This window comes from Chamaea fasciata, unplaced genomic scaffold (assembly GCF_029207755.1).
Source record: "Chamaea fasciata isolate MVZ Bird 193981 ecotype frontalis unplaced genomic scaffold, bChaFas1.0.hap1 SCAF_5, whole genome shotgun sequence".
NCBI classification, from domain to species: domain Eukaryota; kingdom Metazoa; phylum Chordata; class Aves; order Passeriformes; family Sylviidae; genus Chamaea; species Chamaea fasciata.
The window spans coordinates 13,426,324-13,444,916 of NW_027094090.1; the positions used below are offsets into that span (position 1 = coordinate 13,426,324).

General features: G+C 37.9%; 1 protein-coding gene across 7 annotated transcripts in view; it reads right to left on the reverse strand.

Moving 5' to 3' along the window:
* ATXN7L1 (ataxin 7 like 1) overlaps nucleotides 1-18,593 on the reverse strand; it is a 110,610-nt gene that overhangs the window by 26,970 nt on the left and 65,047 nt on the right. For 6 of the 7 annotated variants that reach the window (XM_066182861.1, XM_066182858.1, XM_066182859.1 and 3 more), the window contains one exon: nucleotides 4,942-5,164. In XM_066182861.1, the coding sequence (XP_066038958.1) occupies nucleotides 4,942-5,164 (223 nt within the window). Of the gene's footprint in view, nucleotides 1-4,941; nucleotides 5,165-11,308; nucleotides 12,954-18,593 lie in introns of those variants that run through there. The other variant, XM_066182864.1, reaches the window with a different exon arrangement.

Genomic DNA, 18,593 nt, shown 5'->3' on the forward strand with positions numbered 1-18,593 from the left:
ATGCTTTTTGATTCCTTCAGTAAGTGCAAAGTGCCAGCTGAAAAATAATGATTTATTTTTCCTTTTTACATAAGGGAATCTGCATAATGTTGCCATGGGTTCCAAAAGAGCTAGAGCAATACTGGGTCTCAGCATATTAATTTCTAATTGAATCTTGGAATCTTAGAGAAGCTAGCTGAGTGCTGCACTTGAATCCATGCTGAAAACCCAAACCAAAGTGTCTTGGAAGAAATATTGGAAAAGCTCATAAAAATAAACTGATAAACAATAAGTTGACATGATTTTGCTGAGGATCAGATTCTGGAAAAGAAATACTTCACTTTTTGATGAGGTTACCAGTTAAGCTGACAAAGATAACCATGAAAATGTTCCAGTTTTTGAAAGGCATTATAAAACAACAAATAAGAATGATTTAAAAGCAAATGTTAAACAATATGAAATTCAAATCTAGTTTTTCCGAGATTTAAGATCCATTAGGGGTGTTTTGCTAGGGACATTTTTAGCCACCATTACCAAGTCTGACATGATCAAAAACTTCAGTGGACTGCAGAAATAAAGGTAAATTTAGTGGTGATAACATTTCCTGATGGAATCAGGGTTGAGGGGAACTAAATAATGAAGAGATGAAGTTATAAAAAGCAGTATGGAGTTTTCGGTAAAGTTCATTAAATAATTTAAGACATTTTAATATAAATGAATGTAAAGTTACACATGAAATAACAAGTTGCTGGGTCTGCAGTGAAATAGAGGGAAACAACACACTGGAAAATAGCCATAAAAATATTTAGTGGTCATAGTGAATAAGCAATATGAGGTTTTACTGTCTTGTTGTGCTTATATCAAAAATGGGATATGGCAAGTTAGAAATAGTTCTCGAATGTCCCTGGTTATACTGATATTGGAATATGGCTTCCAGTGTTGCTGACCAGAGGCACAATACCGATGTTGATGAACTAGTCTACACAAAGTGGTAGTGGAGTACACAAAGTGGACCAAAGTATGGTCACGACAGGCTTTAGGAGCTCATTCTCTTTTTCAAATAAGGTAACATCTCCTTCTGTTTTCTCATGCTCTGTCAGGCAGTTGGATTTCCAGCAAGCAAGAAAAATAATTGTAGTATGTCACAACAGTTTTCACACCTGTAGCTCCTTTAACTTCTGTTTTCCTGTCTCTTGGCTTTTAAAATGATTTCTCTTTTCTATTATGCAACTTTGCTGGGTTTATGTTTTGGTCATTTGTAATTATATTCATTCTAACAAGCTGAGCCACTCATTCAACTCTTCAAATTTGTGAGAAATGAAATTCACAAACATTTAAAAACATTGCTCTATTTTATATTGCTGGGATTGCCTCTACAACGTACAAAACGTTTGTGATTTAATGTTAGATTATACGGTCCAAGTTAACCCCGCTGAGTTTTACTTCCATATTGCAATACAAATATCCTTAAACCATGACTATCTTCACTTTCTCAGCCTCGGTATGAACAATCGTATTTCCTAATACAAAGAAATAAAGGCCAAGAGATGACGAAAAAATACTTTGAAAAGTGACATTATAAATTTTAACGGATTGCCCTCAGGTATACCTTTGAGATCCTTTTTCTGTTTACATAAAAAGTTGATGAAAACCACATCATTTCCATCTCATTTTTTCATTTTCAGAACTTCTGGCAGGCTAAACTTTGTGGAGGGAGGCCAAGGAGATCTGCTTTAGCTGGTTTCTCAGCACTAGCTTACTCCAACACTTCACCCCAATTTTATGCTGCCTCAGGACCATGGATCGGTGAAAATGAACACCCTGTATCATCGCAGCACCTAAATCCTCCATGGCAGCACCCAGAAGCTGGCATGGCAGCAAGTGAAGCAGCACCCTTTGGGCAGGTCAGCAATGAGGAAGAGAACTCCTGACTGCAGGAATGCCTTTTAAAAAGCATCTGAGCTATGCTTACTAATTACGATCACTTGTCCATTATTATTGCTATTTCTACCAATCCTTTGCCTTTTTCTCCCCAGTTTCTACCCTTCTGCTATACCTCTTACCACCTTGAATGCAAGCTGCAGAAAACGATGGTTTGCATTTATCTTGTGCACAGTGCAGTGGTGCTCCAGCCCTGCTCCATCTCTAAGCACTGCTGTATTAATAGCAACGATGGTAGAGATACAGGGGAAAAAATCAGAACTGACAGATATTTCTGGATGAAGTATTCACAATAATACTTTATATTTCAACTACAAGAAGGGAAGTACTAAAACAGCAGCCAAAAATGAAAGTTCCAGATCTCTTTTATCTGATCATTCCAATCATGATTTTTAAAGCATTAGCCGTGGAGCAAGCTGAACCTCTGGAGCACATCTTAGAACAACACAGGACATGAACAAGAGAAAGAGCTGCTTGGTCAATGGGTAAGATGATGCCTCAACTTAAACTATAAAAAATTTAACAGCAGAAGTTGGAACTACATGAAGGCAGGCACAACAACAGATAGATCTACTGGGTAATGCTGTTGCAGAGGCCATTCCCAAAATTCTAATGGTAACAACTAAAATTTAAAGGAGATGCTGTACAAAAGAATCAAGCAAGCCCAACAAAGGTTGTTCCAGGTCTGAAAAGCAAACATTAAAGTGATATAATTCCTGAAAAAAGCTGATTTGCAACTGTCTGGAAGAACTTACGTCAAATAAATGCTTGGTATGAAATTACAATGTAACAGACAAAAGCATTGAAGACCTGGAAGCTTCTGAGGATAATAAACCACAACACACTTGGAATACACCATGAATCCTATTTTGCATTTTTGAGACAAATGCTTCTGTGTCAATTGAGTATTTCTTTCTAAAAGCTAAGGCAAGAAATTCTATGGCTTGTGCAGCAGCTCAATGGAAGACAGAATCTTAATAAATAATAAATTTTATTAGTAATTTCACCTTAAATCAGATCTGCTGAATATTTTCTAGTATTCTAAATAAATATTATAATCTTCTAATGGAATAGTAACAAACACTTTCTTCTCTAACAGCTGTCAGCTCTCTCTAACCTGCAATGATTAGCAGACAGATTTTATTCTTTAACAAGTCATGTAATCTAAGGCACTTAACACTATATTTTGCAACAGAATTTCACTGATCTTCGCTTCAGACTGTTTGTGATTTGCTATGTAGTAATTACAGTATCTTTAATTACTATATGCCTCATTTTTCCCCAAAACAAAACAAAACTGCAGTATGATCTCCTACCACGGCTGCAAGAATTACGTAATTCTTGGGTACAACTACTGTCATATTTGTTGCCAAACAATCAACAGAGCAGTACAACACTTTAAAATGGTTAAATCTACCTTGTTAATCATCAGTAAATATTTAGCATGATTCCAATAAAGGGAAAGGGATTGGTGGAAATGCTCAGTTATTCTGTTCCCTTCCAGCTTTTACTGACTTCCAGAATGACATCTGTTGCCAGAACGGAAGATATTGTTTATAGATTCAGTGAGCCTGCTGAAATGTGGATATGTAAGTTGCTGTCTGTAACAGGATGAGAAATAGGTTTATAGACAATAGTGTTAATACTCTGAAGTCCTTTCTGATTTTCTTTTAATTAGACTTATAAAGGAATCCTCTCTTGCATAAAATTCCCCTCCAACATTCAGAAGAAAAAGCCACTATTCAGTCAATAATATTTGGTTTCAAGTAGTAAATGAAGTACTTACAAACAGATGAGACAGAGGCTATTCTGCAATTCTAGTTAATGTGAGTGTATAGTCTAACCAACCAGACTTCCTATTTCCAGAATTTTATACCATAATTGCCCACAATGCTCATCACGTTTAAAAAGATGGTGGGTGCAGATTTAGAGGAAGAATATATTTTTCCAGGACAAGGCAAATTCTCCAGCTAGGCAGAAGCTGCTGTCTTTGAAATCATGCCAACTTGTGCACGTTTCAGGCAGAAAGCATGAGCTATGCCTTTAACATAACTGGAGCTTATTCTTTGTCTCATGAGTAAACAGTGGGCATTAAATGATTTACTGTTGTAAGGCAGTTGTGTCCAGAAACCCTACCTAAAATCATGACCTTCTTATGCTAGGTATTACAGAGGAAAGGGAAGGATCTTTATGAAGTAGATAAATCTTAAGAAAAAGGAAGTCTCACTTATCTCAAATCTACAGAGCTGCAGCTGAAGAGACCAAGGCATAACAGAACAAGGAACTGAAGCCCGATCTCAAGTCACTAACCTAATGGCCTAATCACAAAGCATCTTTCCTGCAGATAATGAAGACAAAACAGTTTCTTAAGGGATAAAATAGTGACCCAGTTCTGCTGTCATTTATATTTTTGCAACTCTGCTGCTATCATCACAGTCACGGGAGGATGGGCACGGCAGTCTCAAAGCCTGCATGTGTACTTATATCACAGCACATGATGTCAGACACCCCCAAAATAGTGACTTTTGCAGCAGGAATTTTCTTGTCATCTTGTAAGGCATCAAACATTATCAAAATACAGAATGAATTCCAACAGCAGCTGCTATTGAAGATAATTGACTATAACCAGTAAGTTTTCATGAACATCAGTTAAGCCAATATTAAGAACTCTGCAAAAATTATCCTGTTAAACTGTTTAAAAACATCAGTTCTAAGGGCTGATAGTGTAATGGAAGATGGAACTTAAAGATAGCAAACTGGGTCAATACTTCACTTGCTATATGCATCTTAGAAAAACACATTTGATGGAACATTGAAAAAGTAATCCAGTTCTTCTTGCTCTTCCTATATATAATTTTTTTTCTTAATTTAAAAATATCCCAGTTTCTTCCCTTAGAAATATAGAGGCTTAAACTGTAAACTTAGGTAAAATGAGAATACGGATTTTTGTTATGATTTTGATATATATATAGAGATACTCTGAACACCAACATCTTTGGTAACTATTATTTTGGTACTTACCATGGTTTATCCCGTGACACTTTTGAAGGAAAGACTGTGTGCTGTTTGCTACTGGAGGTAAGTAGATTGTCTTTGGGCGTTTTGAATGGCTTTGAGTTGCTGCTGACAGGGTTATGGCCGCTCATACAGGATTTCGGTTTCATCTGTACTAGGGATGTCCTGGAATTACAGGCTGGAGAAGCTGGCGAAGGGGAAGGTTTACACATTGAACTGTGTCTTCGTTCTGTAACAGAAAAGGAATGAATTTTACAACATGTCATAGGCTAAAATTAAAAATACAAGTCAGGAAAGAGGAAATTGTTCTTCTCTATGCTAGTTACAATGATTTTCATCACTCCAAAGAACCTCAGTTCATTACTGTTGTGAATGTAATCAAGCCAAATGATAATTAGAGAAAATCAGCTTCATGAAGGGCTCTGAAAAAAAGTAAAAAATAGTAAAATAAATGGCAATAATCTACCAGAAAATCTGTGTGAGGTGTACTTGGTGTCCCAGCTCTTTCATGCCAAGAAGAAAGGAGAGTGTGTAAGAGCTAAGACGACTCAGTAAAATGCTCTGTGACAGGTATGTGACTGCTCCTATAATGGTTTATGGTGAATTCACCAGACCTGGTTATTGGGCAGTTTACTTTATGACTGTCTTGTTTCAATTTTAATGAGAAACTGTAAGGAAAACAACAGGAAGACTGAAAAGCAGCAAGAGGTCTATTGCCCCCGGCCCTTCCAGAAAGGTAGGCTCTGCCTGCTTCACTTGGTTATCTCCAAGCACCATTCAAGGTAAAAGTTTGGGGTTTTTTCCACACAGAGCAAATAGCATGCGCAAAAAACCCAGGAAGTTTATGTCTCAGTAACAAACGTGGCATGTGGAGGTCAGCACTGCTCACACTCACACCAGAGGCCTTTCAAGCACCGCAAAAAAGCAAGGCCTGGCTGACCCACACAAGACAGACAGGCTTCAGTGAAATTGTTTTGGTTGGGTCGTTATTAGTATTTTTTAAAATATAAATGTCCTATCCCTCATATTGTTAAGTAAAAAGACTGTTTTGGCCATTCTTTACAAATTATATATTTCTCCAGGGTAGAAGTGCCCAGTGCTTGGCCAGCTGGCTGCATCAGTGTGCAACAAGCAACAGGCTTATGCTGTGAACTTCAGCACAACTACAAAATACTACAAGAGACAGGAGCTGGCCTTTGCTATAAGATTTTCGAGGGGTGCTATAAATCTTGAACAGTCCTGTTTGCCCCATTTGTGAGACACCCTTTCCCCAGCCCGCTGACCCTGCAGTGAGCCAGCCCCAGTGCTCCCCGGCCAAAGGCAGCAGCAGGTGGCACAGACGGGCTGGGGGGAAGAGGAATTTTCCAGTCAGCAGGGCCTGGTTCATTGGCACTGACTCCAGTTTGCTGGCGCCTGAACACCAAGAGCCTGATCACAGTAGGGATCAGGCAGGTACCCCTAACAACCAACAGAGTAATGCAATCATAGACTGAGCGGAATGTAATCATAGACTGAGTACTTCGGACTAGCTGGAGACTATCATTCAATATGCAGCAATTTTTCCCTTGTCTATAGCCTTTAGCACTTAACTTGAAGAATCCAAGTGGGTGCTACTCTTTTAGCTTGACCAGCATCACCCAGACAACCAAGAGCAGGTTAAGGAAGCACCAGTGACCTGCTAATACATGGCAAGGTTTTGTACTTGCATCATCAACCCTGCACTCGCTAGTTTGATATTTCAAGGACAACTAAGGAAAATTTTCCCACAGAGAATCAAAACATGACAATTTGTCTGGCATCCGCACAAGTAAAAACTTGCCAGTAGCAGAAGGATTCATCCATGATTAACTTGCAATAGGCAAATACCTCAAGAACAAAGAGAAATGCTTAAAAAATATTCCAAAGTGTTTCTATTAGATCTCAAATGACTTAATAAAGACATTTTTTATTTAAGATCAAGCATTTCAATATCTTCACATTCACAGCTTTAATTACCAATGCTGGAATTCCCTCCAGATTCTCTTACAGCTGAAGAACAACAGTTCACTTTTTTTTCAAATACAAAGCATCTATCCTCACTCCCAAAATGTACCCTATCTTTTGACAGTTTTCACCCCACCACACACTTCAGTGTGCAGCCTCTGCCTTTAAAATTCCTTTGCAGGATGCAGTGGATTTACATTAATTTCACTTCACATGTGTGGTAACACCTGTGTAAGCTACACACTTGATTCTGAAATGCACAGTTCCATTCACAGACTATTTATTTTATTAAATAACAGTTATTGTTTCAAGATTTTCCAACCTTCTCAGCACCTATTTAATCTATTTTAAGTAGGCTAATCAAAATTTGCCACTTTCCCATTAATCCCTTGGGGACTGATGAAAAGGAACTGCTATGCTACCAACAAAATCAAGCCATATATAAAGTAAAACTTGGGAGAGAACATGTTTTCCACACACACACTTTATAAACTTAGGATTAATTACTCCAATTTTCATTACAGCTACTGGTTTTCTTAAGCCTGACTGCTTTCTAGTAAACTGTGTCATCAATATCAGCCCTATGGATATGTTTGGAAATGAAATATATTACTCTTACTAAAATTAATCTTCTGGAAAGACGAACATTCAAGACACTGATTATCTAAATTCATATTTTAAAGTCATTAAGTATCACATGCCATAGCAAGTTATTTTACACCAGTCTTTTTGTACTGGATTTTTGGTCAAGGTAAATGTTTGGTGCTTTTCCCAAGACAACTTTTTCAATTTATTAATTCTCAAAAGCAAACTAGTACATTAACCTCAAATTTTTTTACTCTAACACAGAATATGGTGGAAGAAGCATTGTTGTAATTAGACAATATAATAAAGTGCCTCCCACTACTTTAGGCAGCAGATGTTTACTTAAAAGATAGGGAAGGAAAAACACCTCCTATATTTTAGCTGAGTGTGTCAGATTGGTGGTCATTCCTGTGATCAGAACCAACTGCCATAATTAGCATTTCCTTTTACCTCCTCAAACTCCCCTCTTCCCCTAAAACTTGGCTACAGAAAGTCTTCCACATTTTAGACAGACTCCAACACACATTTGAGTATCATCAGCATTACCCAGCTTTTCTCCAAATTTCTTAGAATGGAAACGGAAAGCGTGACCTCTGTAAAGTCATACAGGAGGAAGAATGTAAATAGCCAGTGCCACATAACCAGAGGTGATTTGAGACAGTGCTTGGACTGGTAAAATCTGCCCATTTCTTCACAAAACTTAATGTCACTTCAGTGTCAGCAGAAGATGGCAGCAACACCTTGCAGGTACGGCACAGTGGAGAGCTGGAAGAGTAATTCCCTCCAAAGGGGCAGAAAATCCCTTGTTTGAACTGGGCAAGCAGGGTTGCAAGAGGCTGTATTTGACAAAGGCGTGAATTCTCAGACAAATCTTGATGGTGAAGGCATAAATTGTAACTAAATATTGGTATATTCCTTTTCAAGAACTTCTCAAGTTGTCTCTTGATTCTTCACGCCTTACAATGCACGTGGTAGTCAATCACCCTTAGACACTGGTTATATGTTTCAGAGAAATAATGGGAATATATGACAAAAAAAGAAGGCCATCAGCTGTCAAAATCAACTTAAACCAGGGTGGTGGTGGCCTCCTCCTCTATCAAATTGACTTCTGTGGTCAACAAAGTCTGTATTTTGAAAATTTTTTACTAATTTATCTGTTCCTATTTTACATATATACAAGGAATGACACATAATGTACAAATCTACTATTTACAGCCTATGCAATAAATTAATGTGGAAATAAAAGACATTTGCACATCAAATAGTTGTGATAAAATTAAATATTCACAAACTAACATTCAGGAGACAATCAGCTACCTGTGTAACACTTTCTACACTCATTTGCATCTGTTGACAGATTATATCTAGTAGAGGAGGTGAACTTGTATTCACACAGCTGTGGACATGGCTGCCCCTGCTCACATACACCAGTGATACAGCCAGTGGACATTGATGAAACGAAGGAAGAATGAAAGTTTTTGTCCTTAGAAATGATAAAATGCAGCATGGTAACTAGAAAATCAGTTATCATCACTGATACGATACTAACCTAAATTCTGCACACTTTTCAGCAATGCTATGAATATGTGCTCCAGTTTAAAAGATCATTTTTCTGACTCATTCAAATACTTCCAAGTGGATGCTTACGTTCCCCATAAATAAGAACACATATTCTGCTTTGTTTCTAAATACCAGGTGCTGTCAAATCCAAGAGCACAGGAGCAGTCAAAGTTACAATCCTCTTTACCACATTAATCCTTCTGCAACCACTCAGCTGTCTCAGCGCAGCCACTGCAAGCAACTGAGAAGCAACATGTGACTTCTGCTGTCAAACAGTTAATGTATTAATGGCATTAATCTCAGAGGAAACTTTAACTCTCACTGAATTACCTCTCTTTCTATAGAAGCAATTTCAGATCATATCTTGTTACTTTTTCTATTCAGTGGCAAGTGTCTGAGGGCCCAGCGCTTCACATAATTCAAAGGCGCATTGCAAACTGCATCAGTAGCACTGCAAATGATCTTAAACTACTCCAGGAGATTCTCCATGTCCTATGGAAACATGGATATAGTCCAACTTTCTCAGCCAAAACTGAACTGTTTGTAGATGTGAAGTCCTTATGTTGTTGGAGACCTAACAGTCCCTGAATCTCCAGAGCTTCTCTCCTATGCCCTTAAACTCCATTTTTAATCCTCCTTCCTGCCTCCTGCACAATGCGACGCCCTGCCTTTCCCCAAATCTCTGTTGCAGCTGCCGAAGTCCTCTAGGTCTGCCTTTAAATCTGTAATTCCACTGGATCCTCTCTGATGGGTCACCAGGGAATACTAGCAGCTGTTTTGCAGGAAACGCCACATCTCCTTCTAATCATAAGCAAAAAAAGCAAAGCAATAGAGGGGCAACATGAGCTCCAGATCCACAAGCACAGTGTGTGGGAAAATGAGGCAAAACCACATTCTGACTAGAAAGCCTCTTCAAATCTTTGCCTTGACTCTTACACACAAGATCAAGCACTCACTCAGCTCACAGTAAACCTTACAATGACACTACAGCAAATATGATGCTAGTAAAATATGTCAGACATCGCAGTTTCCTATCAAAAAAGATGTTTATGTGATCCTGAAACTGCAGATATCTCTAATCTGGACTAGAAGCAAAAACCCATTTCTTATACCCCACCTGCATCCACATTCTCACCCAACATGTGCTACTCAAAATTGATCAAGTGAAAAGTTTTTGCCCAGTTAGTGCCTTCCCCATCAATAGGACAGATAGTCATGGAGGAAAAATACAATGATACAGTTTGAGCATAGAGAAAGATGTCTTTCATCTTTCAATGCTTTTTTTCCCCCCAGATATTTGAAACAAAACAAGAAAAAAAAATCCCTTCAAGCTGTCAGAAGTTAGACAATAAAACTTTGTCAGTACAAGTAATTTTGAAACATTACTCTTGTTTAGCATGATCTGACTTCCTGTGTACAAGAGGCCTAAAGCAAAAATCAATTTCAGGTTGACCCATGAATAACTTAGAGACTCAGTGTTATGGATTATAGCTTGGTATTACACTTTGTAAAAACAAACAAAATTTAATTGCTAAAACTCAGAAAGGCAAGAATGCTATTTACTGCTGGTAAACATTTATAGAATAATAAAAGTCCTTTTTAAGCTTGTATTCAACACAACACTTGAGTTCACAGTCCTTTTTCTTGGAATAGCATAAAGTAACAGATCCAACTGCCCTTAACATAATATGAATACTGTTACTCTCCATTTACAATATTTAAGCAGAGGGCAATGAAATTTAGTATCTCATAGTCTTGTTGATGAAGATGTTACTCATGGTAACTCACAGACCGCCTATGCACAAATTAGTTTTTCTATTTACATTATGTCCTGAGGTGCTTTGTTGCACAGCATCTCACTGTGCAAAGTTGAGCAATGTATACTTACAATTTCAATAAACGGTAAATGAAACCAACCACCTTGTACTGATCCCAGTTCAAAGTTTGCAAATGTACTTGGCATTAATCCTAATAAAACCAAAACAGAAAAAAACCCCACACATGCCCCAAAAGCAACAGCCAGCAACCAGAAAATGAACAACCTAGACTCTTGCAGAAATGTGTCATCCTGCAGGAACTGGCAGCTGGTTCATAACAAGAATTCATAAACACCTTGTAAGCACTTTCATTTTGCAGCCACAGTCTGAAAAAACACTAGCAAAACCCAGTACGTGACGTTAAACAAAAACAAAATTGTATTTGATGTTAGCAAACTACAGCATAATGTTGCAAGATTGAAGGATACCTTTACCAGCTTTTTTGACAAAACACTATTCCAAGTCCAGCTGAAAAAGTTTGGAAATAATATCCGCAAACAGTTCCACCCTTCTTGCACTGCGCACTGGAAAGGAAACAGCACAGTCGGTTTCATTTTGATACTTCTTGTAAACTGACAAAGGAAATAAACTGCCAGCTCCAACCCCCGGACTGATCCGCTGCATAAAACACTGCTCAACAATCACAAGCTTCATTCCAGGTCAAATGACATAATTGGGAAATTATCAAGTGCTAAAATAACCACCGTTCTGCTGGTGTTTATTTACAATAAACACAAGCTTCGCTTTCTGACAGAAACCCACTAAAACGATTCTCCATTTCACAAAGTCTACAAGTGAGTAGGATCAGCAAAATTATGCAAAACATCCTGCTAGAAGAAGAAATGTAAACTGAGCCACTTACAGAGAGGAGCAGGCTGCCAACTTAATCTGATTCTACGACGACTGTAAACATGTACTTTTGGAACGTGAAGCGATTCACATTGCCACAGATGCCGTCAGAGAAACACAGCAACGTGATTAGGTATTCTGCACACGGGGAAAAATCCGGCAGATGACCTGCCGCAGCAAATACCAGATCTGTGCTCGCACACACCAACTGTTTTGACTACAGGCACTTGTTAAGCACCAAGTTTCGGTCCTACCAGTTGGACACCAGAACTGAACCCGTGCCAAGAACAACAAGAGCTGAAAACGGCTGCAGGGTTTTTTTTTTTTCTTTTCTTTTTTTTTCCCCTTAGTTTTGTTTTGGTTTTTTTAAATAATTGTTGATACAACTCTAACTGCAGAAATGAACTGAAGTGCAAAATTAAAAGCAGCAAACCCCACAAATGTATATTTAGAAGAAGACACCGATTTTTTACTTCCTTGATCCAGGAAAGAAGGAGAGTGTTTGTGTATAACACAGTAGGATGAACCTGATGTTTTCCTGGAGATTCTTTTATTTTTGGGATAACCCGGCATTTGTCAGGATAATTATAAAAGATACAGGAAATAATCTCTAGACTATCACTATTTTACATTTACGTGCCCAAATATCTTAAAAATGACAAAATTCCATAAAGAGCCACACACAGCCACTTCCCAGAACACGATTATTCCTCTTGAGTAAAAACCATGAAAAGAAAGAAGGGTCAAACGGAACTCCAAAAAATGCTTCAAATAGTGAAATTAATTATCCTAAATGTAAACTGAAGCTTCTGGGTACTTGCCTGCTCCTTTTATAGGGATTTTGAGATATAAATATGAAGCTGCAAGGTATCACTGAAGTATCAGACAGACAGGAAAACAATAGAAGTGTGAATACCCTGCCCTGGTGACAATGTCAGTCTTCACATCATCGAGCAGGAAGACCTAGAATTAACTGTAACATCAAGGCCTGTTTCTACAGCTATAAAAGGGGATATTAATGATTTAGGGTATTAACTTGATTAAAAAAGGAATTGAAGACTTAAGTAGGAATTCATCACTCCTGGAGCGACACAATTCCACACATGTAACCAGCATTTGCCACCTGACGCCTTCCTACTGCAGAAAAAATGATAATTTCCAACTCTGTATTTCTCAGCTCAGCAAGGCCAAAAATCCCCAGGCAAAAAAGAAGTAACAGAGAAAGCGAATCTTGGCTACACACTTTTTTGAGTGACAGCCTACCAAAGAAAAGCAAGGAAAGCTTATGTACAGAAATTTCACGTTCTCCTGGAGGGGATGCTCAGGTAAGTCCAACATGAAACGAGAGTCTGAGCTAAATACCACCTCAAACCTGGTGTCCAGTGCTTACACCACAAGGACAGCCCTCACCATCCTTTTACACTACTAGTATCTTACTATCTGCTGATCCACATTCCCACCGTTTTTGTACTTCAAGGATGGAAATGCAATATAAGCCCTAAACTTCACAGGACAGATCCCTCAGGTGAAATGCTAAAATATTTCTAGCAATTACACCACAGTACTCTCAAAGGTAAATACTGCCAACAAATCAGAATTTTGTGGGTGATTTTATATGTGAAGAGAAATCTTTTATTTGGCTAAATGTACAAATTTATAAACAAATCACCTGTTCATTTCTTCGAACACACAACTTAAATAATTACACTCCAGATTGTTGCAAAATAGAGGAAAATATAGTATTGTCATCCTCTCATGTTTTGCACCATGTAACAGACCTGTTTCCTCAGGCAGATCTATCACATTCAAGGTCATCCAATGACACATTTTTATTTATTTATACTTATGAGGTAAAATATTTCACTGTATCTCTATTTCCATCTTTAATTATATTTACATAACAATAACAAAATAAAGTAATTTATGTACATTATTGCTTTAAGAACTAATTAAATGTTTCCCCTCATCTATCATAAACCAGAGATGTTTAATGTTTCTTAAATGTTTTACCTAATCCAAAAATATATAATGCCATTTCTTTTTACTGTTAAGAAAAGATAAGCCATTGCAGAGTGAAATGGGACTACTGAGATGGTTTGGAAAAAAACAATGCTGTACCATGACTCTGAGAAAACGGGCTATCATTTCTAGGTGACATGTTCTTCATCTGGCTCTGTGAAAAACATGACACCAGATTTTATTCAATATCAAATCACATATCACTATTTCATTTTATCATTCTGTACAAATGACTTCTAGAGAAACAGTAACTTCACTGAAATTAGCCGAGAATAACAACTTTGCAAGACTTGCATATAATCTGTTATTTAAACCTTCTGGCTTTTCTGTTATTTGGGATCCAAACCCAGCACCTGGTGAATCAATGTATTTATTAACAAGCTGTTTTTTAAGCACAGAAATAATGGAATTTTTTTTTTCCCTAAAAATATGCAGGTTTGAATGCTAAATTACTCCATCTCTGTTACCCCGAGCATCTTTGTCCCCCATCAGCCTCAACATTTCATCCTGTATCCAAGGTCCTTTGTCCCTCTCCCCAAAGAGACAGGATAAGCTCTGTTTGGTCTGCAGGTAGACATGTGCCAGCCGTCAGTACAAGCTGCAAATGTGCTACTGCTGCATGGAATACTGTTCTCTGGGCCACATTATTTAAGCTGTCTCCTCACAGTTGCTGATTTTCACAAGACTGCTATAACTTTGGATTTTTGAACCAAATTACCAAAGAGCTAAAAATTCTCAGACAATATATAAAATAGATGCAATCAGATAAGGTTTATTGCTATTATTGTTTTCATTACTAGTAGTATTATTACAAAATGATAATATTTTAGGAAATCCAAGCTAAAATCTATATATGATTTTTTTAAACTCGCTTTTCTGTGTTTGCCACTCCTCATGGGTATTCTCAGGCATTAAATTAATTTCCTTGGAATATTCTGACACCATTTCAAAATCCAGGTAGCCACACAGATCTGCCCAGCTAGGGACACTGTTTTGTTTTGAAGATTGAATAAGCCTATATTTAAGTTTCAAATTGCTTTATCAAAACGTACTACAAAAGCAGCATAACTGTCAGTTCAGAGTATTTCCTCATTCCAGACATTTTAGATATATCAGTTCACTCATCTTTCAAGCAGGTTATTTGCCAGAGGTAAGAAAATCTATTATTTAGAAAGTTGCATGAATTACCACAAGTCATAACCCCTTAATAGACAGCCTTCAAAGTGAATGTGCAAATCAGCTCCCGAAGAGGTCACTTGTTCATGTTTCCCTTGTTACATACAACAGCTCTTACAAACAAGAAACCAAACTCTTAACCTTCTACAGAAAAAAAGTCAAGAGACAACATTGAAAAACATACCCAGATACAAAAGTGTGTCTGTAGGGCATTTTTAATCTCTCCCTCTCCCTGTAAAAAACTCTTTAGTTCTATATTTACATACAGCTTCTTAATTTTAAAGTTTGTTCTCACTTTAACTTGCATCATTTATGACTTCTAACTGTGCAAACTAAAGAAACTCAGACCTAAGTGCACATGAAAGAAATAAATGCAAATCAGTCTCATATTCTGTCTCTTCATGCACCTCTTGACCACTCATCACTGCAATTAACTTCTCATACTACAAATTATTTCTTTTGGATAACTATTTCTCCATTCATAATTTAATAAATTTCCCATCATTGCTTGTAATGAGAGTTTTTCATGTCTACAATATTAAATGTCTGCTATACCTATACACACACACACATATATATATATATATATATAAAAAAAAATATTTTTTTCTCAGATAGGTATCTGCCCAGTTTTTTCCAAGCCAAAGTTTGTTGAAGCATGGTCAGTGTTTCAGATGCTGTGTGAAGAAAGGCATTTTCCAAGGCCACATAGTCGTTAGAGGGCAGATCTTAATTTAAAGCATTATTTAAAGCATTCCAAGTTTATTCACCCACCTATGTTGCCTCTGTTACAGAATAATGGGGCAGGAATGACACAGGGAAGAGACAGCTGATTTCCAGTACAACTATCTACCAAGGTGCATGAACTGCTGTGACAGCACAGCTGTGCAATTCTGTTTTCCCTTCTCCCACTTCTAATGCCCTGAACAACTCGTCATCCAGTGTAGGTGGTTCCAACTTTCCATGGATCTTCTCAGAAGCACACACGTACCATATTTTAGAAAAACTTCTGGTAAAAAAAAAAAAAAAAGATAAAAAAAAAAAAAGGTGTGCAGGTGCTCACCAGCTGAAGACACAGGTTATTTTTCCTTTGAGGCATTCTAATTACTTTCTATAATTACTTCTATAAGCTAATAGAAAAACAATCTCATTAAAGCAAGGCATAGCTCAATTCAGAACAATTCTTCTGAGTTTTAACATGGACAGTAAGCAAACAAACCAAGATAATTAGAAGTCCAAGTTGAACCAAGTCCATACCAATGAACCAGTTTAACCTGAAGACATTTAACTGTTATAATACGTAACAGTCTCTGAGAAGAAGCATGCACTAAGGATCTTTCCAAGGTATCAAATGTTTCATGTGTATCAGTCATTTTTGGTTTAAACCACAAGAGTCAATTGGAGCATATGTAAAACATTAGGATGATTATTTCCTACTAGGACTTAGTTGGCTTTTTATAGCTCTAGAATCTAGTTTCCCCCATGCTTGGTGTAATATTTCACTTCAGGTGGGAAGACATGAATAGGACATATGTTTGCCAAGAGATGAGAGTAACCCTTGGTCAGCCAAGAAATGACTATAGAGAGTAAGCTTGGAAGCTAACAGGAGGAAGAGAAAACAATTTTAAGACAAGGATTTCAAAGTGGGTTATTTATAGAGTCAACACACAATTATCCATGGTAGATTCCCTGTACCAGAGATGCAAAAACAAATCAGCTCCAGCTGGGCTCATTAGCAGAGCTGCAGCTTGGTGTAAATGTCCCTACACTTCTAGGGACCTTGTGGGTTCAAAAATTACACAGCATGTTCTTTTTAGCATGAGACTGAAGTCCCTTCTTCAGTATAAAGTGAGTCGCTTTGGTTGTTTCTGTATAGCATTTCCTAAGGCAAAACCACTGGGGGAAAACAGCAAAGACTTCAGACAAAGCCTCTGCCTGGCAGGGTTACCCCCATGGTCTGGGTCCCAAGAAATTCTCTTAACTCAGGCACAGTGTCAAGCCCGAGCTGGCTGCGTGCATTCCTGCGTTCTGTGTCAGGGCTGCGGCCTCCGCCAGGGAGCTGGGTGCAGACAAGCACCAGATACTTGTGACAAGGCAGGAGCCAGGCACCAGCCAGCATGGCAAACAAGCAGGCACCTCACATACAGCGGGGGTGGCCGCTGTGCAGAGGGACTGAGCCGTGAGATCACTTGAGATCACAACTGAAAGTTAGGTCATTTAAACCAGGTATTCTAAATGAGGGAAAAATTAAAACAAGGACTTTTCTAACTTCAAGAAAAACAGAGCCACAGCAATATCAACCCAGCTTGAAGCTGTTTCCCTGGCCACAATGTCAAAAGTGTAACTGACAGTGAAATAAAAAGGTAGATTAAAAAAAGGGAAGGAAATGGAAAAAATCCAACATGATATTTCTTACCTACCAATTGCTTCCTCTGAATCAGACTATCTGTGTTCTTGTTCAAGGACTGAAACCTTTCTCCATCTGTCAGGAGACAGCAAACTCCAGAAGAGACTACGATCTTCTGGAAGTTGTCCCTTCTCATCAAATTCATGTTCTATAGTTGAAAGAAATCCTACTGTTTAGAGATAACAAGAGATACTTCTAAATTGGAGGAATTTGAGATTCAATTTATTTTTTTTCCAGCAATGGGAGTCACTCGACCAAAGAGACAGGAAAAGGACAACAAGTAGGATACTGGCATGATAAATCTCAGCTATAATCAACTGACTCCAGCTTGATTACAGAGGAGGAACTAAACTCTGTATTTGGCAAATGGATCACAGAGCAAGTCTTTTCTAAAGCTTTTTGCTGAGTCTGCCAATTGTTTGCTAGACAGTACAGCAGATTTAACCAGCAATGGCTAACAAGTGAACCAAAACTAACCATGCCTGAACTATCATCCCTGGGATTTGCCTACTGTATCTAAATACTGAGAGAAAAAGGTTTATTTGCACTGAACTGCTCAAGTAGTTTCAAGTGATAGCTAGAAACAGAGGATCACTGAGTACAGGATGAGATAGAGGAAGAGGGTTATCCATCCCATCAGAAGATCATTGTTGCATTTGAGGGAACCTGCAGGTCCTAAATTGTTGGGAAAGGAAGCTCTTACACTAAATCTATAACCTGATTACTCCCCTTCCTTTCCTCTTCCCTAGTGCCAAATTCCTTGACTTCCCAAGTTGCTTAACATCTGAAAAAAAAGTAATTCAAGGAAAAAAGTTTGAAAGCACATTCACTATGTGCTTATATTACTTGTAAGAGAGCTCTGGCAGTCTTATTTGTTCTTATTTCTCCTTACATTTCAGATCCCTAAATGTCTATTGCCTAAAACGCGATAGCAGTGGCAGTTACAAAAGGTCTGCTGTCTGTCTTTCCGGTTTTACCTAAGGACATGAAGTCTATTCTCAGTATTAGGGACTAACATATTTTGGAAGGGGTAATATTCAGCAAACAGAACCAGAGAAAAGACCTTCTGCTGTACAGCATTTGCAAGTCTCGTATGGTATTTATCTTGGAATAAACACTAATGAGGACAGCAGCACAAGTACTAGAAGGGAAAAGACTCAATTACTGTAAACAGCTGGGAACAAAAGACTGTTAAACATTCAACAATCACATCAACAGAAGATTTAGAAGTCTTTACCTCTTGTTTACTGTAACAAGATTAG